Genomic DNA, 19,645 nt, shown 5'->3' on the forward strand with positions numbered 1-19,645 from the left:
CCTGTGGATCTCAGTCACGTGGTGCGGCGAAGCATTCTGCTGGTATCAACTGCCTTGCTCAAGCAGTCTATGGTGTCTACCCCAGAGCAGATGACTCTGTGTATCTTAGCCTTTTTCTATAACCTGCACCAGATTGGTGCAAAACTGTGCAGGGATTGTTGGCAAGATATTGCTGACCATGTCTACAGCACATGCGAATAGCGTCCCAGGAGGCAACAAGCATTCACTGAGAGGAGAGCGAAACTGGCTGGAGAGAATGGATTATGTTACTTACCCTGTAAGCATCTGTTCTTGGCATGTAGAGCTGTAGATTCACATGCTTTGCATGCTCCTACCATCTAGTGTTGTATCCGGATGTTTGCAAGTTGTTTTCCTTCTAAGAAGTCTTTTCCAGTCACAAGGTAAGGTGACCCCTCCTTTCGGTGATAGTGCACATGGGCAGCAACTCCATTGTTAGTTTGTTTTCCCGCAAGAGGGTGAGAATGGAGTAAGTGTAGTACAGAGATATCCATTTGTATGTAATGTGAATAATAAAAACTGCAACAACCACAAGTGTCCGGGGAGGAGGAGGGCACATGTGAATCTACAGCTCTACATGGGTAAGTAACATATTCCGTTCAAGGCATGTGTGCTGTAGATACACATGCTTTGCATAGATTGTATAGCAGTATTCTTCCCATTGCGGTGGCTTACTAGTGGGTGTTGCAGTTGTTTTTTTTAGCACTGCTCGTCCTACATTAGCTGGTTGACGTGCTAATACATCCACACAATAATGTTTTGTAAATGTGTTTGGTGTAGACCATGTAGCTGCCTTACATATATCAGCTATGGGAATATTGCATAAAAAAGCCATAGATGCTCCTATTTTGCAAGTAGAATGTGCTCTAGGAGGTATAGTTAAAGTTCTTTTAGCTTTAATGTAACAAGTTTGAATACAATTAACAATCCATCTAGGAATACCAGATTTTGAGATAGGATTTTCTTCATGAGGTGGAGTAAATGCAAAATAGAGTTGTTTTGCGAAAATCTTTTTTTCTATCAATATAGTATAATAGTGCTCTTTTAACATCCAATGTGTGTAAAGCTCTCTCTGCTACTGAATCAGGTTGAGGGAAGAACACAGGTGGCTCAATTGATTGGTTAATATGAAGAGCAGAAACTACTTTTGGAAGCAATTCAGGGTTTGTACGAAGAACCACTCTATCTTTATAAAGTTGAAAGAAGGGTTCTTCTAAGGTTAATGCCTGTAACTCACCAACACATCTCAATGAAGTGGTAGCAATTAGAAAGGCAATTTTCCATGATAGAAATTGTAATGGACAATTGTGTAATGGCTCAAAAGGTGGACCCATAAGCCTTGTGAGGACAATGTTAAGGTTCCAGACAGGTACAGGTTGTACCCTGGGTGGTATTATTCTTTTAAGACCTTCTATAAAAGCTTTGATTACTGTAACATTAAATAATGATAAATTTTGTCTGTTCTGCAGATATGCAGCTACTGCAGCAAGGTGTAGTCGAATCAATGTGTAGCATAAGCCAACTCGCTGTAAATGCAAAAGATAACAAATAATATTTTGTATAGATGCATCTAGCGGAACAATTGTGTTATTATTACAATATATAACAAACCTTTTCCACTTAGCTACATAACATGCTCAAGTGGTAGGTTTTCTTGCTTCATTAAGAATTGTCATACAATCTGGTGGTAGGTTTAGGAATCAAAACTATGATTTCAGGAGCCAAATCGCTAGGTTGAGCACCTTGGGGTTTGGATGTCTGATTGCTCCATGGTTCTGTGTGAGAAGGTTGGAAGTGAGGTGTAACTTTTGGTGTGGAACCACAGACAGCTCTAATAGTGTGGTGAACCACGGTTGACAAGCGCATGTGGGAGCCACTAGAATTAGTGTGAGTGATGTCTGCCTGAGTTTCTGAACCAGAAATAGAAGGAGAGGGAGAGATCAAAAAGAGTAAACAAATATCCCTGACCAATTCATCCATAGGGCATTGCCTCTGGATAGATGGTGTTAGAATCTGGAGGCGAAGTCTGGGCATTCCGAGTTCTTTGCTGTGGCAAAGAGGTCTATGTGGGGAAATCCCCATTTTTGAAAGTATGGAAGGAGAACTTGGGGATGAAGTTTTCCATTCATGGACTTGTTGCCGCATCCTGCTGAGGAGGTCGGCAAACTGGTTTTGTATGCCTGGAAGGTGTTCTGCCAGAAGATTAATTTTGTGATATATCACCCAAACCCAAATGGTCTGAGAGAGTAGTGACAGTTGTAGAGAACGTGCCCCGCCTGTTTTTGTACATAGTACATGGCTGTCATATTGTCCGTGCAGACCCTATGAGGTGAGGCTGAAAGGCTTTTAGTGCTAGATAAACAGCTGAAAGCTCCAAGTAATTGATGTGGAGACTCTTTTGGTTGGTGTACCATAAACCTTGAATTGTGAGATGGTGGAGATGGGCACCCCACACTGTGAGAGATGCATCTGTTGTTAGCACGACTTGAGGAACGGGGTCGATGAAGGGCTGCCCTTTTGATAGGTTTTGTGTGTTCCACCATTGCAGAGATTGATGAGTGCGGCTGCCTACCAACACTAGATCTGTTAATTGACCCTGTGATTGATTCCACTGACGTGTTGAGCATTCCTGCAGAGGACGCATGTGTAATCTTGTGTGAGGTACTACTGCAATGCATGAGGCCATCATTCCTAAAAGTTGCAAGAAAGTTTTGACTGTTAGGTATTGGTTGTTTCGAAACTGTAGTAATAAAGTTTGACATTTTTTACTTCTGACTGCATTGGGAGAGGTTAGAGCTGTGTGAGTGTTTAGCATTGCCCCCATATATGTTTGTAGTAGTGAGGGTTGAAGATGGGACCTTTGTGCACTGACTGTAAATCCCAGTTGATGGAGAAGGTTTATGGTATTTTAAGTGTGTTGTAAGCACTTTTGTTGTGTGTTGACTTTGATGAGCCAATCGTCCAGATATGGGAATACATGAATTTGTTGTTTTCTTAAATGAGCTGCTACTACTGCTAGACATTTTGTGAATACTCTGAGTGCAGTAATCACTCTGAATGGGAGTACTTTTAATTGATAGTGATTTCCTGCTATCACAAATCTCAGATATTTGCTATAGCTGGGTGGATAGGAATATAGAAGTATGCGTCCTTTAAGTCTATTCGTGGACATAAAGTCACCTTGTTGTAGAAGTGGAAGCATGTGTTGAAGGGTAACCATATGGCAGGGCACGAATAATCATAAAAATGTTACTAGACCTGCAGGTCTAGTAACTTTAATAATTTACTCGACCTAAATGTAATGCACTTGACCCGTGAACTGGTCTCAAATTGTGTGATCCTAGGCAAATATATTTGTCTTATGGAGCCGCCTCTTTCTTTATTATCACATCAGAGAACACCTTCAAATATGCAAGTTTACTATTTCTGCTGCCCAAAAAACTTTTTATTTACTGGACTAAATGTTTGCTCCACGTATAACAAGAATCAAGCACATATATAGGGGACACATGATTCCTGACTTGCCTCTTAGTTCACTAATAGCATTGTCATCTGGGCAGGAGCAGTAATAATTCCCAGTACATGTTTAAAAACTCACTTTCATAAATATATTATCAAAGCATGATGTGGTAGTGCATTGTCATTTACAGATAGCATATTTTCCATTGAAATGGCCACAGAACTTTCCCACTAACATGTAGTTTTACTGATAATAGAGCATAAACAATTTTTGGAAATTGGGTTTCAGCAAAAATATTTAAAATGTGCACATCACCAATTAAAGTGTTCTAATTTGTTTTGATCCTATAAAAATATTTTTTTCACCACAGAATTACAAAAATAGGTCTTCATAACTAGTTAAATATATTTGAAAGGTTTGTACAGTTCACTTAGCTATTTGAGTATTGTGTTAGAAAAATGCTTGACATCCTACAGCCTTTTATTTAACATGCTCTGCCCAGTTTAATTGTCACACAGTTCACTTTACAAAATCCTCTAACTTAAGTCACAGAAAGAAAAATATATGTAATAAGATTAGCTGACTTCTGACCTGTGTCTCTGAAAGTCAGCAAATGTGACAAGATAGCACGATATAATGGCAATTTTTTTGCTCTATCACTTTGTGAGCAATGAAGGTGCGATTAAATCTTATTATCATGTCACATTTGCTCTGCTTTCATATACAGAGGTCAAAAGTCAGTTTGTCTTTCCTGAAGTTAGAGGATTTACAACTCGCCCAGAAAGGGTAGGTAGTCCTTAAAAACAGCTTGTCCTGAATAAATCTTGCTCGACAAGGCGAGTGGATTTTTCGAGCCCTGCATATGTTAGTGTTCTGACAGTATGTATAGGTTTATTGGTCTAAGATTGGTCTTAGAGACCTGTCTTTCTTGGGAATTAGGAAATAAAGGGAGTAAACTCCTGATCCTTGTTGTTGTAAAGGAACTGGTTCTATAGCTCCTTTTGTTAGAAGAGGTGGTACTTCTTGCTTGAGGAGCTGTTGATGTTGTAGCGAGATTCTGTGAGTACGAGGTGGAATATTAGGTGGATCGCTAGTAAGTTCCAGGCAGTAACCATGTTGGATAATATCTAATACCCATTTGTCCAATGTTACTGATTGCCAAATGGGAGAGAATTGTTGTAATCTTCCCCCGAGAGGTGTAAAATGGTCGGGGGAATTGTGAACAAGTCACTATTGTTGGGCGATGGAGAGGTACGCCTTGGTGTACCTTTTCCTCTGCCCTTGAAATTGTTTCCTCTATAACCACCTTTACAAAATTCTCTTGATGGCGAGGGTTGTGTCTTTGACTTGCATGATGACACATTTGGATCCGAGGAATTGCCTTTGGATCCTTCTCTGTAAAATGAGCGGCAAAAGGAGCCTCTGTTTGATGGTGACTGAAGGGCTCCCATTGATTTTGCCACTTCTGTGTCTTTTTTCATTTTCTCAAGTGACTCATCTACTTGAGGTCCAAAAAGATTCTGTTCTTCAAAGGGGGTACTATGAATGGTTTGTTGAACCTCTTGTTTAAAACCAGAGATTCTAAGCCATGCATGCCTTCTAAGAAGAATTGCTAGTATTAATACCTCTTGCTGCGGTATCACCAGCACCTAGTGCACATCTGATAGATGAATTAGATATCAGTTTTCCCTCCTGCACTAATTCTTGCCCTTTTTTGTTGTGTTTGTCTAGGGGATATTGAAGTAACTGCTCCATTTCATCCTAGTGGGCCCTATCATATCTAGCTAATAGGCCTTGTGTATTAGCTATGCACTAATGGTTGGCGGATTGTGCAGCTACCCATTTCCCTGATGCATCTATTAGCTTAGACTCCTTGTGTGGAGGTAGTGCCTCTGCTGTAGTTTGGGAATTTGCCCTATTCCAAGCATTTGACACACCTAGGGAATTCAAAGGAAACTGTCCTCTAATAAAAATCCGATCAGTTGGGGGAGGTTTACATTTCTTGTCAACCCTAGGTGTTAGAATACAAGCCCGTACAGGGTCTTTAAAAATCTGTTCAGCATGGCGCATCATGCCCTTTAACATAGGTAAAGATTGTGTTATCCTATGTGATGTTCTTAAGGTCTCAAATAGAAAATCTTCCTTTAAGGATTCCTCTTGAAGTGTGACACCATGGTATGATGCTATTCTGGAAATCAACTCTTGATATGTTATGTTGTCATCAGGAGATGATGGCTTTTTAGGGTACAAGTCAGGATCATTATCCATCGGAGATTCAATGTTATAATCGTTCCATGGATCTATAGTGGGTGGACTATCATCACCTGTGTAATCAATATCAGGCTGTGTATGCAGTGAACCCTGTATTGTGATATCTAAAGGGGTTGAGCCTGGTGGTGGTAAAGATGGTGGAGGAGTATGATGAACAGGATGAATAGGGCTTGTAGCTATGTCCTTCTCCTTCTTTAGAGGGATTTTGTAACTTAAATCCTCTGAAGGAATATTCCTTCTAGAAGGTGTAACATGTTTAGCTAATATGTGCCCAGTGTCTGAATTAATGTAGATCTTTTTCTGTTTAGGATCCAGCTTTTCTTGCATAATCTCTAGGATCGGTTCCGGGGCTTTTTATGTGCATCTTTTGGTGCTGAAAGTTTCAGAGCCGAGCTCTATTTGTCCTATTTTTCTCCTTAGAAGCCGAAGATTTTGGTGTCGATAGGAGTTTTTCTCAGCTCGATCCCGAGCTGGAAGGCTTGACTGTCTGTTCTGGAAGCAGTGTCTCGGTGCCGACCATGGCCAGTAGGCAGTGGTGGCCCAGAAGCCTTATGTTTGGTGGAAGAAATATTGAGGGGCAAAGGGGCTTTGTTACTCACGGCACCCTGTCCTGCTGGAACGTCTTCGGACTCGAGCTTGATTTCTAGTTCGGAGTCTGATTCTTGAATAGAGAAGGCCTCCTACCCTTCCGCTGCCGACACCTCCCTTTCTTCGTGCTCGGTATCTTCTCCAAAGATATCCGGGGTGTGTTCGCTGTTCTGCCACTGCATGTCCCTTCGTCGAGCTCGACGGTCCTGCAAAGTCTTTTTCGACCGGAATGATCGACAAGCGTCACAATCCTCTTCCCCTGTGCTCCGGTGACAGGCACAAGTTTTAGACTTTATGGTAGTCGGTGTGTGAGTATTTGGAGTGGCACCGAGGACAAAACTGAAACAGAGTCTGTTCCATCGGCAGAAGACTGAATACTACGAAACGGAGTGTAAGTCAACCGATGCGGCTAGGCCCAAAGGACGCCAATGATGTCTTCTAAACCAAAGATAGAGTGATTTCATATTTTTTCAGCATGCGGGAATGGTGAAATGTGTACAAAACAATACAGACGAGGGTACAGTGTGTTGCACTCCGAGAGGATCCCGAAAAACGGTGTCGAACCGGACTGCCGCAAACCACGTCCAAACCCGATGGCGGAAAGAAAACAATCTAACAATGGAGTGGATGCCCTTGCGCACTATCACCGAAAAGAGGAGTCACCTTACCTCATGACTGGAAAAACCGTCTTCGAAGGAAAACAACTTGCAAACCTCCGGACCCAACAGTAGATGGCAGGAGTATGTAAAGCATGTGTATCGAACATCAGCTTTCCGAATGCCTCAATTCGTTTGGATTCCTTATCAGGAGGCAGAAGAGGGAATGACTATAGATTAAGCCCGCTTGTTGATGCTTGGACCACTAGGCTTTTAGGCGTAGGATGTAGGAGTGAGTCTCCAGGAGCAGGTCTGTGTCGTCTTGGAACCTGTCGATTGACTGTTGGGAAAGACCCCAAGTTGGCCAAAGTACCCATTAGTTTGTCTGTCAGAGCCTCGTTAAAGGGTAGGAGGGTTTTGATGGCTGTTTGTCCAGGTTATAGGACTTCTGTCAGGACTTTGGTCTTGACTTCAAACGATGCAAGTTGGAGTTCGAAAACTTCCACAGCCCTCCGTATCACTTCGGTAAAGGATGTGTTGGATTTGCTTCAGAGTATGAAAGAACAACTGGTTCCTCCTCTGGCGCAGGGTGTGAAGTCGGGATGGGCATCGGTCCTGGAGTCGGAACGGGCCCCTGCAGTGGGGTTAGGAGGCACAGATGGTGTCAAGGGCAGATCTGCCTATGGTAATCGGATTGGCGATCTCCTTGGGGGCTGGAGGTGTGCCAGAGGGAGCAGGAAGGGTGCCAGAGAAGCACCACATCGCCTCCTTAAAGGCCTCAACTTGTTGCAGCATCACCGATGGGTCTGGGAATTTGGGGTGGACAGGGAGAATGGGATCGAAATCATGAGACTCCGATGTGAGTGGCGGGAAGAGTCACGCTACAACTTCTAGTGGTTTTTCTTCGACTTACCTGAGGATTTCAAATGTGACAAGGACCTTTCCCATAAAATCCTGCATTTCAAGACTGGCCCATGCATGCCTTCTGAGGGTGCTCGGTGACATACAGCTTGGCTTTACAGTTCCGGATCACCTTTGGATTCATCCTGCTGCAGTCCTCCCAATACTAAGAGTAGTGTGACTAACCCAGTCAACAGATACAAACCTGGTGGGGGTCTGTCACAGACATCTGTTTGGGACAGTTCTTGAGGGTTTAAATCCTGTTGGCTTTGGAGGGGACATATACCTTGCATACTGAGAAAGGTTTTAGAAATAAATCCTCTCAAACACAAGAAAAGTTGAGGAAGTGAGCTCCGGATCTACAACCAAAGGCGCTGAAAGAAAGGAACTGACGTCAGTGTGCAGTGGTGGCGGTTATCTGAGGTTCCAGCGTTAATTCCTGGCAGGTCGGAGCCGATGCAAAGCTACATGATGCCATATGCTGGCCTGTGATGGAATTACTGAAAAAAATCTCCTGTTCCAGTCTGGTGCGGGGGATGTTCACAAGGTGAGTAATCTTATGGTTAGATGTACCAGTCAGAATACAGGATTCCTCTGGGACACCTCGGAATGAAACATATCTTAGGATTGGTTTGGAAGAATGAATCCACAGAGAAATGTGGGAGTGCAGGATTTCTCAAGAACACCAGGTAAGCAGATTTTCCTTGGAGTACTAAAATCTTTAGGGGCTGTGGATTGCATGGTTCCTTAGGTACTGCAAGTAGTACAGGATCCTATTGGACACTGAGAGTGCCAGATTGAATTTGGGGCACAAGGTAAAGCAGAACTTCAAGGTTATTACTGGTAGTACAGGATTTCTCAGGTGCACATGGAATTGTGGGATTCCTGAGGATGTCCGTTTTGCTGACGTAGAGTGTAGTATCCCCTAGAAACAAGTAGGAGCAAATACTTATTTGGGCTGTTGGGTTAATCAGGGATGCAGCACAAGTGTTGGATATCCAGGGCATGGATGGGGTTATGGGCTTTCTCTGGGACAACTATGAATATAAGATTCCCTAAGGGTGCCTGAAGGTTCTTTATTCACCAACTATTGATAGGAACATGTTTAATCACCAGTTACTGATAGGAGCATGTGGAACGTTCCGAGGCACATGTAAGTAGAGGATCCTTTAAAGGGCTAGGAGTGCAGGACTATTGTAGACTGGTTCAGAGTGAAGAGCTGCTCATTACTGAGTAGGGGTGGTAAGATTACATAGGGCTATGAGTGAATGTAGGATACATGGGAATGTGGGATGTCCAGGGGCATCTGTAAGTGCATGATTCTTCAAAGCACACCTAGGAATGTGGGATTCCTTTTGGCCACCTAAGAATGTAGGGCCTATCTGCGATGCCTGCCAGTGTATGATCTCTCATAGGTGCCCAGTAATGAGGGGCTCTTCAGTGATCCCATAGAGTATGCAATTCCTTAGGGGAACCTAACAGTGTAGGATTCATTAGGGGTTCTTACGAGTGCAGGAGCTCCTTAAGACCCCTAGTGGTGTGGGATACTTAGAAGGATCGTGGGTGTACAAATTACTCAAGAGTCCGAAGTATTCTTTGAGGGATCCACAAAGTAATCAACTCTTAGAAGACAATTTCTCTTCATTGCCTAATTTTAAAGAATGCTTACCTTTGAGTCTGGAATTCAGTCTCTGTGTTTGGTTGGACTTTGTTTATGAGTGTTAAGTGGTACATGAATCCTTCAGTTCCTCTGGTGTGTCCTTCATTGGCTGACCCTCCACAGTTGCCACCACACAGCATTTCCAACTCATCCTTGGTTTCAATCAATAATGTTCAACAACTAAGACCCTGTTTATTGAGATTCCAAACCCCTCTCAGAACTTCCCCTCCATAGAGTACCTCCAAGTGAGGTTCCAATCACACTTGTGAGTGAAGGCCCACCTCCTGTAGTTTACTTTTCTCCTAAATGGCACATGGTCCCCACTGGCCGAAAGCACCACCTTCTGAACTCCTTTCAGAAGTCTTGGTTTTGCCGCTAGACACCTCTTGTTCTGGTAAATCAGCTTGGTTGATCAAGAGCTCCTCACACACTTCAGCCCAGTCAGGTCCAGAAATATTATTGGGGCCCTGTCAAGCCAGCCAGAGAGCCACAAACTATCAATTTGGCTGATTGTTTGAGGCAGCAGTACCTTGTGGTAATATTGCACATGGCGTCACGGTTTCTTTTCCTAAGAATACTAAGCCAGGTCACCGCCTGCTCTTCACATTTCCCAGTTTGTCACTTTCCAAACGTTTAAAAAATGTGTTCTTTGACATTATCCATTGCAGTCTGTATAGTTCAAGACCACGCTGTCTTTCATCCACTTTCATAGTTTTTATTCTGCTCTGCACCATGTGTGGCTTATAAAACAACATCCTTGCCTGTTTTGATTCATATATTGCTGTGCTTTTCACTAATGTGACTGTCAGGTTCCTGAGGTTCTGTGAAAAATAAAAGAACAAAAGTTCAGGTTAAATATTTTTAAGCCATAATCCACGGATAAATAAACGGGTAATAAATCATGGTGTCTAATGGGCTTGCACTTCATATTCAGTTATGTGTTTCAAAGAAATACACTGAAGTAGTAAATTCTTGTTAATTTCCGACTACTAACAATTAACGTAAGGCATTTTTCACTTGCTGCTACATAAGCGTCCCATTTAAGAACTCCATGAACTTCATGGATTCATTGCTGTCCCATAAAGAGCCTATCTTCTCAGTCCTGCTGTAAACCACCAAGGGCACTATTATCCATGTCCCAAATGAGTGACTCATCTTGTTTCCAGCCCACTCAAATAAATCCCACTGACCCAACAACATACCCTCTTCTGGCCACAGAACATTCCCAAACATACCTCCAAGAGAGCTCTTCATGCCATCCAAAGATCCTCACATATTACCAAGTGTTTCAAAGTACCCAATTGACTTTGACAGTGTCACCCGAAACACTCACAGTGACCCAACCGACCCTCACATAATCCACAAAAGACTCCCTTAAGGCAATATTCAGAAAAAGTTGCACATCCTGTAATGTGGACTACACCTCGACAATGGGAACCTAAATAGAAACAAACTTCCAGGCTTTCATGTGCGTTTCCTTCAGGTTTGTGAAGCTGTGAAAGAAAGTTTTACATACAATTCTTGCATGTACCTGTTCCCCAAAATCTATGCATGCATAATTACCACAATACAGATATTCCACATCACATTTGTAGAGTTAAAATTAAAACTTTTGATTCCACTTTCTTTTTCATCTGAAACATTATTTAATTTGAAGTATTCATATCCATCTACACACCCTGAGGAAATAGGGTATTGTATGCATTTTCCCACATTTTATGAGGCACAGACACCAGGGAGCTGATAGGTATTGACAATGCATTGCAAATGTTTATGAATACCCAACACACCCAGCTAGTAACGAAAGAGTAACTCTTTACATATTATCATGAGATTTTCCTTACCCCTCCTGTTTGCTTTGCTGCAAGCATCTGAAGATGCCCAAGCTAGAAATGAAGCCAGCCAACAAATGATTTGCCACGAAGCCAAGGTCCCCAGCTATGGGAGGAAAGCAGCTTTGGTTTTCAGTACCAACTTGTTAGGAAACGAAGACCTGACACTTAGTGCTTGTAATTCACTGAAACTCCTTCTTGATGTAATGGCAGCACGAAAAAACGTCTTAAGAGCCCGAAGGTTTGGGGAACAACTATGTAAGGGCTGAAATGGAGACACCAAGAAAAAGGTTTACAGCAGATTTAAGTCCCACTGTGGTATTATAAATGGAGTGGGCAAAACATGCTGCTCAGACCTTTCAAGAACCTTAACACTTAAAAATGAACACTTGGTGTGGGAGGCAAAGAAAAGCAGACAAAGCCACTAGATACCATATTACATCCTTTCAGGGCCAACAAAAGTGCAAATTGGAGAATGCTAGATAGCAACGCTTTCAACGGGCCAATGTGGGCGACCTGCACACCAGGCAACAAACCATGCCAGCTCTTGGATAAACGAATTTTGCAGAGTAACGATGGGCAGATATGATAACATCCACTATGTCATCAGACAGCTGGAAGGCCATCAATTGTCCCTGCTCACCCTCCAAGCATGAGGGTGTAAAGATGGAGGTTCGAATGGAGGACCTGTTCCTATGACTAGGAGAGAAGATCCTCCCTGAGAGGGAGCTGGAGCGGAGGACACGGGGAGAGGTGCAGAAGGTCTGCATACCACACACTTATCAGTCGACCTACAGCGTCCAATTTCACTTGTGCGCGAACTTGCAGATCCTTCTTAGAACCTGAGTAATCAAGAATATGGGAGGAAATGAGTAGTAAAATTCAATTTTAACTGAAATGCGTCCCCCAAGGCTCCTTGCACCAGGTGCTGGAGTGCACACCACTTTGGGCAACCTGAACTGAAACGAGTGGCAATGAGATCCATGTGGGGTATGCCCCATTGAACGAAGATGCTTTTCACAGCCTCGGGGTGGAGATGCCACTTGTGGTCAGCAAGCTGACACAAACTTGGGTCTTTGGCTCTGGTGTTCAAAAAGCCCACAAGGTGATTCACCACCAACCACATCTGTGCTTGTCGCGCAGGACCAGAGCCTCAGAGCTTCTCAATAGAGATCGGGACCCTATTCTCCCTGCTTGTATAAATGCCACATCATGGTTGTATTGTTTGTGAGGATCTGGACTGATGGGCCACAAAGGCAAGGGAGGAATACCTTGAATGGCATGCAAATCACCCTCTATTTGAGGAGGTTGACACGAAAATTCTGCTCTTCTGGAGACAAAATGCCATTGATCTCCAGTTCCACAATGTGAGCGCCCCACCCTGGAGTGGAGCGATTTGTCACTACTGTAGTCAAGGCCAGAGGGGGTTGGAAGGACATTCCTCTGGACCGGTTCTCCTCCACATCCCACCAGGCAAACATCGCTGCAGCATCCCGGGAGATCAGTATGGAGTCCAAGAGATCTCCATGTTGGAGCCACTACCTTAGGAGACACCACTAGAGAGCCCTCTTGTGCCAGTGGGCCATGATGATGTAAGAAGCTAGAAAAATGAGTAGGCGGAGAACACATAGCACTGGAATAATGGCATCTTCCTAAAAGCACAGGAGCAATGTATGGATGTCCAGTTTCCGCTCTGCAGGAGGAAATGCTGTTGTCGGGGTGGTATGTAGTACTACCCCTATGAAAAGGAGGTGCATGGAGGGCTCCATGTAAGATTTAGTCACAATGATGAAGTCCATGTTGCTGACTGCAGGTGCGATTGTGCCATCTCCATGGACCTGGCTAGGGGATACCCCTTTTCTACAATTTGTAGGACCCATTGGTCCAAAGTTAATGCTTTCAAAGGCTGTGGAAAAGAGGACACCCGGCCTCCCACTGGTTTCCAGTTCCCCAACAAGTGCAAACTAGGGCTGCTTCCCTCTGGTGGCTGATGGAGAGAAGGAGAAAGAGAAAATGACTGGCTAAAAGTGGTCCTACATCTGCCCTTCCCACGTCCCCTGTACTATCTCACAATAGGGTTCTAGGCCTGCTGCTGCCTGATGCAGGCAGAAGTTGAGCCCTCTCCCAAAACCACTAATTGTTCAAAACCCCTGGTTATCTCTTCTTTAGGGCTGCAAACCAAGGTATCAAGCAGTACCTAGTTTTGAAATGCTCAAGGAAGGCATCCACCTAGTATCAGATAAGCTTGGAGCCATCAAACGGCAGGGCCATGAGGGTTGTTGACATCATTAGAGAACCCCAATGTCCTAAGCCATGTATGCCTACGGACTCCCACTGCTGTCTCCATTGCTCTGGTGGCAGAGTCTGAACTGACAAGGTCCGAATTAACAAACTGCCCTGAGACAGCATGCCCACCAATACAATGTCCATGAAATGTGACTGATGATCATCAGGCAGTTTGGCTGTGATGAAACATAAAGCCTGGATATACCCTCATAAGAGGCATGCTACATTAAGGGATTTCAGACCTACGCCCCCAGCTGCAAAAACCTTCTCTGACCAGGCTTTCTGTTGTTTTGATTCTCTATCCGCAGTGCCAAACGAAAGTTGTCCGCAGAGAGTTTTCACGATGAGAATGCCTATATAACTAGACTTTGAGGCAAAGGTGTTGGAGAGAAATTAGGGGTCACCTGGCCTTGGCTTGACTTTCCTGGCTATATCCTATTAACAGCTGGAGTAGACAAAGGTGTAGGCTGCAGCACGTCTGTGACAATATCGGCTCTGGTTTCCACAGTGGGCAAAGTTCAATCCAGAGTTTCTGTTGATTTTTCTAAGACTTCATAGGAGGCCACTTTGGTTTGAGAGGGTACGAAGAATCCATGAATTACAGCTTGGGCGAGGTGTCAATCAATCAATCAAAAAAGCTTTATTCGACCATGATAATAACAGTCATAAAAGCACAAGAGTATACAATAACAATAAAATGTACATATTAAAATTCAAAGATTAATACAGCACTAAAATTGTAGATTCGCAAAACATTAAAATTTACACTTTAAAAATAAATACAAAGATCAGATCCCACTTCCCCTCATTAAAATTAGCCTACGAGACCTCAAATGTCATACTTTTCCCTTGCTGAAGGACCTTTTTCAGGAACTTTGATACCCTCCAAACCACATGCTCATTCTCTAATAGTTGTAGGCGAATAAGAGCTGGACAGCATTACCTAAGACCTTGCTGTTTTTAAAGTGGCAATAGCCAAACTTTCCTTAACTCCGAAAACAGCTTACAGAAAAGAGTTAAGTGGATAGTCGACTGCTCGGGGTAGGTGTCACAGGGGCAAGGGAGAAGGGGTCTTGACCAGTCATTCATTTTGGATATGGTCACTAATCTGTGAATGGTGCCCAATCTAATTCTTATCAGGAGCAACCTATCAAAACCACTAGGTACAAAATGTAGGTAAGGTCCATGCCCAAGCAGGTGAGCCTTATCTGATGTCGCATAACAGTAGGTTTAAAGACTTCACCTGCTGCTCTTATAGAGCCCAACAGTTCAAGGCCCTCTTTCTTCAATACTTTTCTGGGGATCCGAGACATAGAACTTGGGTTAGTGAAATAGCCTGGGTGTCCTAGGTCATTCATGAAACAGCGGACAAACCTGACCCAGGGGATCTTTAGAACCCCCTCCAGCCTAATGCTATCACGCAGGATCTCTCTGTTTAAGTGGGTCTGTTCACTGGCCCATGTCCTGTGCCAAAGAAGTATTGGCTCCAACTTAATGAGGTCCGCTATATAAGGAAGACCTAGCTCCTCATGGCACACAAAGGAGGACGTGCCACGGGGGACTGAGAGGATGCACCGCAGGAAAGTGTTTTCCACAAGTTGTAGGGGGAGGGTGTTGGCAAAACCCCAAACCCCAGCCCCATACATCACAGCTGAGATACATTGTGCCTTATAGATTTGCAAAAGATCCCCAGGCAGCTTCCTACTTAACTTCTTCGCAAAGGTAGCAAGGGCACTAGTTGATCTGGTAAATATAAGTTTTTTCATAGCAATGGTGCGTGTCCAAGTATCATTCTGATTGAAAAGGACACCAAGATACGTGAAAGTACTAGTTGACGCTAGCTTCCTACCATCCAAACGTATGTCCCTACCCATCTACCTCCGAGCCCCTAGGCCACAGCTCATGACGAAGGTCTTTGAGATGTTGATATTTAGACCCAGATCAAGCATAAACACGTTGAAACTATCTAAAACCTTTGCAGACCGTTTTGAGTGCGTGCCATTAAAACTGTGTCGTCGGCATATAAGAGGGCCGGTATAGGCCACCAATCCGCTTGGGGAAAATCTTGACCGCTCTTTAGCAGTGCATCAGCCATCTCATTAATGTATGGATTAAAAAGGAAAGGGGGCCAGGACACAGTCATGCCTGACCCCCTCCTAATGGAGAATGCTTCTGTGCACTGTCCATCTACCCCATAACGAACACTGGCAGAAGCCCCATCATATAGGCGCTGCAAGAAAGCAATAATATTAGGGTCCACCCCTAAGCCTGCAAGGATCTCCCATAACCTAACATGTATTACAGAGTCAAACGCTGCCGTAAGGTCAACGAAGACTAAATACAGTCTTCCCTTTTTGGCTCTAGTATATTTCCCTCCCTATGATGATAGCCAGGTTTAGACTCTGTTTAATAGTGCTGAGTCCTTCACGAAAACCATACTGTAAATCTGAGAGAACCTGGTTTTCTGCCGCCCAATCCTCAAAACATTCCAGGACAACACGTCCTGCCACCTTCACCATTGAATCAAGGAGGGAAATCGGTCTATAACAAATGGGATCTTGATGGTTTCCCTTCTTGAAGATCGGGATAATGATGGATTCCGCCCAGGTCTTTGGAAATGTGGTGCAGGCACTAGCATTAACAAATTGAGTTAAAAGGGGACCCCATAAGAGTGTATTAGACTTAAATAAGTCAACCCGGACCCCGTCGGGGCTATGTCTATTTCGTCCAACGTTATTTGGAGCTTGCCTTGATTACATTGCGCAGAATAGGCACCCAGGGATTGCTGGTGAGGAAGGACAGCGCTGTTATACACTTTAGAGAAGTGACTGACCCAGACATTTTCTGGTATCGCAATCTCGATAGAGGGGCCTTCCCCCCCACACAGGGGAGGGGCCCTTAGCACCTTCCAAAAGGCCACAGAGTCCTTCCGTTGGGCTGCAGAGTGAAGAGGTTCCCAAGCTTACTCTTGCATGCTTCCTTTTCTATCAGTGATGACCCTCTTATATTCTGCTCTTGCCTGCCTTACCCCCGCGGATGATCTAGGTTGCCTATTCAGCTCAGCTTTCAATTTAGAGGTGGGGAATTCCTATCTCCCGACGCCCGAGACATCTAGATTTCTTACACGGGCAAGAGGTTTTAATTTCATTTTTGTCCGAAGGACAAGTAGACAGCCTTACGGAATCCGATACACAGCTGTTGAACCCTGTTGATCACAGCCAGTTAATAGGTAGCTCTGCGAAGTTTATTGGCAGTGAAAGGGTCAATGCAAAAGCTGAGGCCTGTACTTTAATTTCCTCAGATCAGAAGAACAACATGATGGAGCTGAACTCTAAGTTGCAGCTCCGTATAAAACATCCACAGCACTGGAGTCTTTTTGCTTTCTCCCCGAGGCTCTTGTGTGGCTTCCAGCCCCTCCCCTGGCCCCTTCATTTTCTTCAAGCATGAAACGAACGTGGAGCTTCTGCAGCTCCAGAACATCCACATCACCGGGATGTAAGAGGCTGCCTTATCGGCCTCTTGGCTCCTGCTCTGACTTGAACCTTGTGACCCCCTGCCTTTTATTCTGCGCTTCACCCTTGGGCCTCAATCTGCCCCAAGATCCCTCCTCACCCTCGACTCCGGGGGCCTACAGTAAAGCACCATGCTTTCCCTTCACATGCAGCTCCTGCACAACCCTCCTTTGCACTTTGCCTTTACTGTACACCTTATATTTCACCCGGTGCCTGTATTTGCTAACCCCACCCCCCTCTGCTGCCCCCTCCGACTGTCCTTACCCGCCCCCCTTGGCCTCTCATATCCTACATCATCCAGGGCTTACAATAAAGCTCAATAGTTTCCCTATGGGGAATTCATGCGGTCTTCAGGCACACCCTCATTTCTGTCCTTGCACTGGGCCTCTCGTCTCACTTCGTGCGTGCACTAGGGGCATCTGAACACGCTGCTGTGGCAGCTACAGCACCTGTGGAGTTCTTGATGGGCCTGGTCTTTCTGCAGGTCCAGACAAAGGTTCATAATTGACGTGAAAGGATATATACATGGATGAATTAGTGAAAGGATGGATGAGTGAAAGAATGGATGGGTGAGTGCAAGGGTGAATGAATGGATGGGGTGAAAGTGGATGGATGAGTGAAAGGATGAATAGTTGAATGAAAGGGTGGATTGATGGATGAGAGAAAGAGTGGATGAATGGACGGTGGAGTGGATGGATGGGTGGGTGGATGGATAGATGGCTGGGTGGATGGATGGATAGATTAATGGGCGGATAGTTGAGTGAAACGGTGAATGGAGGGATGAGTGAAAGGGTGGATGGATATGAGTGAAAAGGAGGATGGAGGGGGTGAAAGATGGAAGAGCATAAGGATGGATGGAAGGAGGGATGAGTGAAAGTGTGGATTGATAAGTGAAAGGGTGGATAGAGGGATGGATGGATGAGCAAAAGGATGGATGGATGAGTGGCAGGAAGGAGGGATGGATGAGTGTGAATGATAGATGTAGAGCTGGAAGGATTGGTTTGGCCAGGGGCATCATGAACCCCTCTCTTTAGCAGCTGCAGCGGGGTGGGCTCTTGATGGGCATTTCTGTCTGCAGCTCGGCAGTCAAAGGCCCATAATTAACGCGTAACAGTGAGTGAGTTAAAGGATGGATGTGTGGGTGAAAGGGTGGATAGATGAGTGAAAGTAAGTGTGGCTTGCTAGATGGATGAATGAGTGAAAGGATGGATGAGTGACAGGGATGATGGATGTATGATGAGTGTGTTGATGAAGGAAGGGGTGAAACGATAGATGGGTTGCAGGGTGGATGGATTAGTAAGCTAAGAAAGATGGATGAGTGAAAGGTTAAATTGATGGATAAGTGGAAGGATGGATGAGTGAAAGGGTAAATTGATGGATGAGCTGATGGATGGGTGAGCGAAAGGATTGACGGATGGCTGAGATGGATGGATGGATATGGTTGGGGATGGATGGGTAGGATGGAATATGGATGGGAGGATGGATGGATGGACAAAGAGAATGGTGAAAGTCTGATGATAGAATGAATGGATGCCAATGTAAAGGTGAAATGCTAGCTATCATTGGGTGAATGAAAGGATAAATGGGTAGATCTGCAGAAAAGAGGCAAAATAAGGAAATCACTAGTATTCAAAACCTTCTATAATATGAGCTTGACATAAAAAGAGAGGCTATTATCTGAGCTCTTCTATAATGAGAGGGATGCCATTATTTGACGGTGCACTACATGGCACCAAAGGGACAAGTGGATTTACTTACAGGACAAGTAGATTTATGAAGCTACCTGTCCCATGGACAAGTAGATATTTTATAAAATTCCACACCCCCATTTGTGCTTTAGTGCAGGCATTGTTAAACCAACTTAAAGTTTTAGGCTTATTACGGCATTGTACACTTAATAAGCTCCTTACCTCGTTAGTTATTTCGAGGAAGGAGTGCACTATGTCGTCCGATGAAGAAAGCTCACTCAGGCATGTATCAAAGGCAGGTTTACATTTCTAGATGAGCTGTTTTGTCAGTGCCTCATGGTCCACTTTGGACCATCACATGTAATATCCATTCCTTTTTTTCAACTCTAAGCTACCTATAACCTGGTTAGTTGGTTGCTTCCTCTTGAAACTTTGGGCAAGCAAATATATCTTTAAACAGAGCGGGTAGTGGTCACTCAAGGAGATATCCCCTATCTTAAAGGAGAGCAACCTAGGTGCGAGGGTGCATGAGGCCAACAAAGTCGATGGTGGAAGCAAGACCTCTACAGTTGAAAGTCGAAGAAATAGACTCGGGGATGGGTACAAGATCATTCACAAATCCCAGATCATACTGAAACGATAGTTCATTAAAAAGTTCCCCAGCCTTTGTATGAGAAAAATGAGAATTAAACTCCCCCTCGTCATTGGGGTGTCCACACGTTCTAAAATCAACCGGTTTACATAATGCACAATTAAAATCCCCCATCATAATTATTGTAAGTCCTTTGAGCTCAAATTACAGATGGCATTCAGAGCCTCACCAATTTTTGTAAG

The 19,645-nt window shown here is 44.2% G+C and overlaps 1 protein-coding gene across 17 annotated transcripts in view; it reads right to left on the reverse strand.

Annotated features, from left to right (window-relative positions):
* The window catches only part of LOC146796177 (uncharacterized), a 1,057,178-nt gene that overhangs the window by 12,046 nt on the left and 1,025,487 nt on the right, over window positions 1–19,645 (reverse strand). For all 17 annotated transcript variants that reach the window (XM_085628582.1, XM_085628595.1, XM_085628592.1 and 14 more), the window contains one exon: window positions 9,503–10,314. In XM_085628582.1, the coding sequence (XP_085484708.1) occupies window positions 10,265–10,314 (50 nt within the window). In that variant the 3' untranslated portion in view covers window positions 9,503–10,264. The remainder of the gene's footprint in view (window positions 1–9,502; window positions 10,315–19,645) is intronic.

This window comes from Triturus cristatus, chromosome 10 (genome assembly GCF_964204655.1).
Source record: "Triturus cristatus chromosome 10, aTriCri1.1, whole genome shotgun sequence".
In the NCBI taxonomy this organism is placed as follows: domain Eukaryota; kingdom Metazoa; phylum Chordata; class Amphibia; order Caudata; family Salamandridae; genus Triturus; species Triturus cristatus.